Source organism: Brachionichthys hirsutus, chromosome 22 (assembly GCF_040956055.1).
Source record: "Brachionichthys hirsutus isolate HB-005 chromosome 22, CSIRO-AGI_Bhir_v1, whole genome shotgun sequence".
In the NCBI taxonomy this organism is placed as follows: domain Eukaryota; kingdom Metazoa; phylum Chordata; class Actinopteri; order Lophiiformes; family Brachionichthyidae; genus Brachionichthys; species Brachionichthys hirsutus.
Genome location: NC_090918.1, coordinates 2,335,222 through 2,342,675, shown reverse-complemented (window position 1 = coordinate 2,342,675; position 7,454 = coordinate 2,335,222). Strand labels below are relative to the sequence as shown.

Here is a 7,454-nt window from a genome sequence, read left to right as displayed (position 1 = left end):
AAAAGAAAATGCATTTCAAGAATGTGTGTGTGTGCACATGAGGGAAGGAGTGTTGGGGGGGGGGGGGGGATCATCTGCATCAGATGTGTCCCCATTCCTGCACGGTGCCTGTTTCCACCCTCCGCAAATCTCGGCGGCGGCGGCGGCGGTGACATTTGGGAGCACATTTTAAGTGCGCCTGCAAAGGTTGTCAAGGGATTAATCTCATCTCACGCTGGGGCGCAGAAAAAAAGAAAAAAAAACCTCTTCCTCCAAGAATTAAACACAATTTACCCATCAAGACAAGTCTTTCAGGATGGGAGACAAGCATAAATAATATCTCCTCGGTCCAGATTCGCTCATTTACAAGCTTAGCATCTCCAAATGTTATTAGTGGGAATGACGAGGTTACCAGAAGGCGCTGTAGGGAATGATTTGTTATCCGGGCGAGCAGCAGCTGCAGCAAAAAAAAAAAAAAAAAAAAAGAAGCTCTTGTTGGACTGCTAGGATAGAAAGACAAACATACCTGACACCCACTGCCCCCCCCCCCTCCCCCCACTGCCACTACAACACCAGGGACTGCACACACCTCAGGCTGGCAGATAGTGAACTTGGCATCTCTCAAGCTAATGTTCTTTTCCACTCCTCTCCTTCTCGTTTTGCTTTCAGTCTATACCCTTTCTCCCTCGCGCTTCCTGCCATTTATTTTCTGTGTTTTCCCCCGGTGTCTCTCCCTCTCCTCCCTCTGTAATCGCTCTTCTTCTCTCCCACTTGCTCTTGAGGCTCGAAACATCAAATGGAGCATTTGGGCAAGCGTTGTCATCTTTGGCAAGTGTTGAAGTCGCTCTCGTCTGCAATTTAAAGGGGGGGGAAAAAAAAGAGATAGAGAAGGAAGTTAGTTTTTTTTTTTTTTTTACATATTCAGCCGCTTCCAAGATATCAGTCAAAGCAAATACAGATGTCTCGTCCAAAAAGATCTATATCGCCATCCTTCCTCGGCCACTGTCAATCACGAGTCGCCCGAGTTTCCATGATTCACTTTGTAAATAACCAGGTGCCTCCTGAATTAGGACGCTGCACCTTTTCTAAGCTGACAAGGAGCGAACACCCTCAATCTGACGTTGGGTGATGGATCACTCGCCGCGCGCGCGCCTTTGTGCATGCGTGTAGGTGTGCATGCATGCGCGCGGTGTGTTAAAGGGAGAGCATTTTGATCTGCGCTGGCTGTTTATCTTCCTGAAACAGGAGTCTCCCGTCACTCCAGCCCCTTTCTGATCCTGACAGATGAGTTCAACCCCAGCCTGCAGCCTCCGAGGGGAAGAGAGGAGAGGAAAGGCAAAGTGTAAGTGTGAGTGTGTGTGTGGGGGGGGAGAAACAGATGGATGCAGGAAACAGAAATAGGGAGAGAAGGTGAGCAGAAGAAAGGAGCACAGAGAGGTGGAGAAAACAGAAGAAGACAGACAGGGAGAGAAGGGAGAGGACTGGAGGAGAGGAGAGAGGGTGCTTAGCTTCACCTGCCAGTCTGTGTTAGCAAGGATGAGCCAGAGTTTCTGCTTCTGGAAGCTTAGTGTCAAAGGTGGGACTGCAGGGCTCTGTCTGACGTGTGTGTGTGTGTGTGTGTTTACTGTATACACGTATGTGTGTGTCTTTCTTTGTGCCCAGTAGGGGTTCCCCTGCACGTTCCCACTTCTCGCCTCTCCTCACATCACTTCTGCCGCTTGCCATCACTTAGAGGTTGGGGGTTGAGAGATGTGTGTGGGTGTGTGTGTGTGTGTGTGTGTGTGTACATGCAGCGGTGTGATGGAAGCATCTCCTCAGACAACCCGAACAGACCCTGATCTCAGCCTGACTAATTAGATCCTACATCGATGGCTTGTTTGTGAAAATATATTATTTAATTTTTAGGCTATATATTTTTATTATATGCCAGGTCAACTTGATTTTAGAAATTATTAATAAGGATGTCCCGATCAGTTTTTTTTTTTTTTTTTCCCGAGTCCCAGTCATTTGATTTTGAACCGATACCGAGTCCCGATCCGTACCTCACTGATAAAGTACCGCAACCTTTCACATTTATTACACCTTCAATTAGCAACACACAATGCGGGCTTCGGAGGCGTTTGCTGCGTGTGTGTTGGTGTGGGGGGGGGGGGGGGGGATTCCAGCCCATCTATTGAACGGGAATAATTGGGAGCGTGAACCCATGTGTAGCGGCTGTAAGGTTGCATGTCAGACCGACTGCTTTTAGCGCCTCACACAAACATGCCCTCTTTCATCACTTACTTTACATTGCCTGTTCTCACCTCTGCGTCCACCCGTGTCTCTCTTGAATAGGACGGAAGCGCCATTCATCCTCTCCGAGATGCCTTAGAGAATGCACCTTGTCTCACCATGGGCACGACCCCTCGCCCCAGCCCAGCCCGCCCCGGAACGATGGAAAGCAGCAAGTCTTTGTGATGGTTTGTAGACGGGGGATTTGGAATCTCTCCCACTCAGAGACCTTGACCCCCCCCCCCCCCCCACACCCGACTGTTGTGGTTAGCTTGGCCTCGCAAAATGGAAGCTGTGAATGCAGAATAGTTTTTAGTGAAAGAAACACCAGACTGAGAGACGGTGAAACCATTCTGACGATCTGTTATTTTATTAGTGAGACTTTTTCTAAGAAAAGTGGTGATAATGCAACCTGTCTGTAAGATAAGACCTTTAGCTGCAGCGCCGCTTACATCTAATCCACTTAGATGCCCTGCGCTCGACTCTTATTCCATTTTTCTTCTGCCCTTCTTTCTTGTTTACCTTGAATTTCCGCTCTCGCTTGCCGCAGCCTTTATATCCTCCTCTCCCTCTGTCCTGTGTCTTTCAGCGTCTTTTCTTCTCAGATCTTGCGACAGACAGAGAAAGAGGACTATCTCGGGGGGGGGGGGGGGGGGGGCACGCAGCGCAGTCTGTGCAAATCTCACCGTACTTTTGATGACTTTTAATGAGATTCATAAAACATGCAGAAACTTACAGAGAAGGGAGAGAGAGAGAGAGAGCAACAGAGGGAGGGGCTGATAACCACCCGCCACCAAGCTGACAGCGAGCAGGCTTGACATTTGGCCTCCTGTAATTAGGAAAGTGCCAGATTCTGTCCCACTAAATCTCAGCTCTAAATCATTATTCTTGACGGTGTTGACGGTGCAATGTCCGACCCTCTTAAGTCCTCTTCTGGGCTTTTTTTTTTTTAGCCTCCCCTTCCTTTATCCCTCGTAAATATTGCAGCCAAAATTACATTACAGTTTTGCGCTTGCCTCCCCCTTAATTGCTTGCCCTCCAAACACAATCTGCTTTGGCAATACATAAGATGGTATGTGAGTTAACAGCGACAGTGAGTTGGCAGCGAGGTAGCTGAGCGGCAGTCTGCAAAAAAAAAAAAAAAAAAGGAGCTCTAAGATGAGGAGATGAAGTGTGGAAAGAGAGCTGTAGAGGAGCTGATCACACACAGACAAGCTGGGGAGCAGGAGACAGATGCCATGAGAGCACGGCTGTCATCGACAACGCCAGGATGGAGGGAGGAGAGACGGAGGGGAAGGAACGAAGAGGAGGCTACTGGAGTCAAAATAATAATAAAAAAGTTAAACGGTGTGAGGTGGGAGGAGGGGATGAAGAGAGGAAGAGAGATTAAGAAAAAGATGATGAAAACCCCTTCAGGTGCCTTATAAGTTTACCGTCTGCCTGAGGATGTGTGTTTGATAAGCTAAAACAAAGGACGCATCCACATCCTGAAAGTGCTGATGCTGGGAAGAGACTCTGGATGGACGTCTGTCCGTGCCGAGTCTGAGTTTTATTTTATTTCTGTGAGCCTTTTATGTCATGTCAAAGTATTTTAATCGTATTTTCAGCAGTACAATAAAGCACCCTGCTGTTGGAACACAAACATTTCATTTAATTGTATTATATATATTTAAATTTATGCCTCAGTATTGTAATTCTAATATTCTAGTACCAGCATTGTTCCCTTTGCATATTTATATTATATCCTTAGAAAAAGAGTATATTGGTTTATAATGGTAAGAATGTGAGGATACATGAAAAAAAAAAAAGCTGTAGAAGGCAAGAAATAAACTGTACCTATAAAAGATTCTATCAATTATTTTATATTGGATCAATAAAAAAAAAAACGTAGGTACCTTCCTGTCAGATTTGGCATCAATAAACACCCAATTTATTGAAATACACACTCCCATTATTTTCTGGATAATCACAGTGTTCCTAAGGAGATCACAGTAACACAATATATTAATTAGACACAGTCCAGCTGCTGTGATGAAAAATCTACAAATTGTCTCCTGTACCTTTGATTTTATTTTCACACAGAGATTCCAGAAATATTATTTTTTGTAATTATAATTTGCAAAAAAAAAAAGAAAACCAGGAAGTTATCAGAGTGATGGGGTGAGAAAAAATAAAAGTATGCAGCCATGAACCTTGCTTTCCCTGGAGCTGCTACTGACACCAACTTTTATTTTGAAATGCCACATGTGAAAAGTATAGTGGACGAGGTTTTCCACACTTGATCCGTCATAGTTCGAATCACTATTTATTAAATCCAGAGCTTCCGGCAGCAGAGTGTCACTCTTTTTAGAAAATAGAAGAAGAAGGAAATAACACCATGATTTGTTTTAAGCCTTTGATATAAATATTAAGATGTGCTGCAACCCATGATCCCCTCACAGACAAAAAAGCAGTGCTGCGAGCTCCTTTTTCACCACTTCAAGAGAAGTTTAGACAAAGTTCCCTCCTTTCCCTTCCACTCGGAGCCCATCACAAAGCGTCAGCTAATCTGGGAGATGGCAAAGAGGGGACATTGGTTTGACAGGGGGGGGCTAGCTTTCTCCCTAAACCTGCCATTAACGCTAATCCCTGTGGGTGACGAGCAGAGGAGGGCCAGGGGCAAGCAGGGGGGCGGGGGGGGGACAAGGCAGCCTGTAAATATCAATAACAAATACGTCCACCGCCACCAAGGCATCATCCCAGCCCAGCATGTCTCTAGTCTCTATCTAGCAGGGATTGGGCTGGAGTTAATCTCTGCAGCTGCAATGACAGTCAATTAACAGAGAACAATGTAGTATGACTGTTTTGGGGGGGGGGGGGGGGGTCATGGGTTGCATTTGTGTGGGTATGCGTCGGTGAGTTTTGTATTGATGGGTGTGTGTGTGTGTGTGTGTGTGTGTAGAGAGATGTTCCACAATGACAACCATCTCTCTGTCCGCCCCCCTGGAGAGCAGATGGGATATGATCCTGCCAATGAGACAAGAAGAAAGGCTGTCTGTGTGTGTGTGTCAATCATGCATATGCACACACACAAGCATAAGGGTGTGTGTGTGTGTGTGTGTGTGCGTGGCTGGGTTTTCTGTGCAACAGTGTCACCGTACTCTTCTACAGAGCACAGAGTTTCCTGCCTATGGCGATGAGTCACCGAGCAAAAAGACATCACAGACTTTAATCACAGACTTTAATCATCACATTTTTCCCTTCGGCTGGATTTTGGTTGTTTTTTTTTACTCATGGAGTTGCTTTTTTTTACATGTTTTAAAAGTTTCGGTCATTGATTGGATCGGAAGATCCATCTATCCATTTTCTTGTCGATGAGATGATGAGGTGGGCGAAACAATCTGTATCTCAGAGATATTTTGTTCACCAGTCTGACTGCTGAAGATGATTTGTGGTTATATTCCATCCATCCATCCATCCTGGATGAAGGAATCCACCCACGGGAAAGAGGAACTTCATTCTCATTGAAAACACGAAGCTGTGAAGTTCACATTAGCTGCACTTTAACTTCAGAGCTGCTGTCATTTCTTCTTTTCCCACGCGTTGCGGTTCTGATCAATAACAGCCGGGTGAATGATCTAACAGCAACAGGTGGGCGGTTTCGATGTCTGTGTTCTTGATATTTAAGGGGCTGTTAATTAATCCTTGTCACTCAACGCCGTCAAGTTCCGTCATATTAATATAACAGTCTGTCCCATAGCGGCGCCTCAGTGAAGAAGAAAAACTTCAAAGAACACGTGAATATTTTTGTTAAATAATTGCATTGTTGGCCAGCAATGCACATAAAAAATGTGCTACCTTGTAAAGTCTTTGTCAGCTAAAACAATTTGTTTCCATGGAAACAAAGATGTTAAAGGGACTACGGTACTACATTTTAGCACAGCTCATTTGTGTGGTTTGGTTATGCAGGACAAAAAAAAACTAAAACAGATAAGTGATAAACGACTGCAGAGAAGAGAGTAATAATTATCTACTAAATTATCAATCGTCATTACCATATAAATAAAACCGGTTCAGAGCGTCTTTGTGAACTTGATGACCTTCTAGGATGCTGGTGAAGCAAAACATTCCACAGTGGAAGCTTGGCTTGGCTCTGGGGGAGGTCAGGGCAGCCGCCCAGGTGCCCTGACCCAGAATGAGAGGCTAAAACTGGGGCGCAGGATGCCCCCAGTCCCTTGAACGCCTCTCCCGGGGGGGCGGAGAGGATCCGGAGTCCATTCCAGCTATTCCAAAACTGAGCCTGTGTCCACCCAGGGGACCAGGACAATGTCCAAGAATGTGTTCATATGGTAGTCCAATCAACATCAAATCTAAGTAGAGCACATTTGGGCTTTTCCGTTTATTTATGATGCTTGTTTTTTTTTTGTTTTTTTTTAAGTTATGAAGGCACACACACACACACACACATAAGCAGACTAACAGCAGCAGCAGCAGCTGCAGAAGTCTTTGGCTGCGAGCACATCTGTTTGACGGGCTTAGAGCGCTCAGGCTGGCTGCTGACAGCAGACGGTTCTCACTGCAGCCCACCCTGAGTTATGGTGCGAGGTGGCTGCTGCTGCTGCGGCGGCGGCGGCGGCGGCGGCGGCGGCGCAGGCAAAAGGACAAGTTCATTTACGCTCCTGTCGCTCTCTGTCATTCTTCTGTCTCTCACGACGACTCTTTCAGCCTCCCTCTGGGTTTCATTTCATCTGCTACAAACTGGTCGCCGACTTAAATCAATTATACTCCTATAGCAGCTGAAATATGTTGTGGCCATTCGAAATAAATGCTTCGCCCAGATATCTCTTTAAAGCCCCCCCCCCCCCCACACACACACACACACACACACACAGGGGGTCAGGCAGCAGGTCGAGGCCACAGCGCCGTTGTTATCTCGGAGCGATAGAAAGTTGTTCTTTGATGTGGCTCAACTATGGAAGGTGTAATTGTATGATTGATTGTGTCGGCAGCGAATGAAAAATACCAGCAAGCAGTGACTGGAATGAAACAATCTGACCCCCCCCCCCCCCCCCTTCTATCTTTAGAAGCAGGTTTTCTTTTCAGAGGCATCTCTCAATGCGCTGTGGTACGTTTACTCCCACGCGGCGTGGTGCGTTCAAGTGCGTGTGGGTGTCGATGGGTAGGTGTGTGTGTGTTCTAATCACCTGTGGGCTGCTGGATGGGGG

The 7,454-nt window shown here is 46.3% G+C and overlaps 1 protein-coding gene across 1 annotated transcript in view; it reads right to left on the bottom strand.

The window, feature by feature from the left end:
* The window catches only part of sox5 (SRY-box transcription factor 5), a 47,888-nt gene extending 47,611 nt beyond the window's left edge, over positions 1–277 (bottom strand). Inside the window, exon 1 of the mRNA XM_068755481.1 lies at positions 274–277. Within this exon, the coding sequence (XP_068611582.1) occupies positions 274–277 (4 nt within the window). The remainder of the gene's footprint in view (positions 1–273) is intronic.
* Between the last annotated feature and the right edge of the window lie 7,177 nt (positions 278–7,454).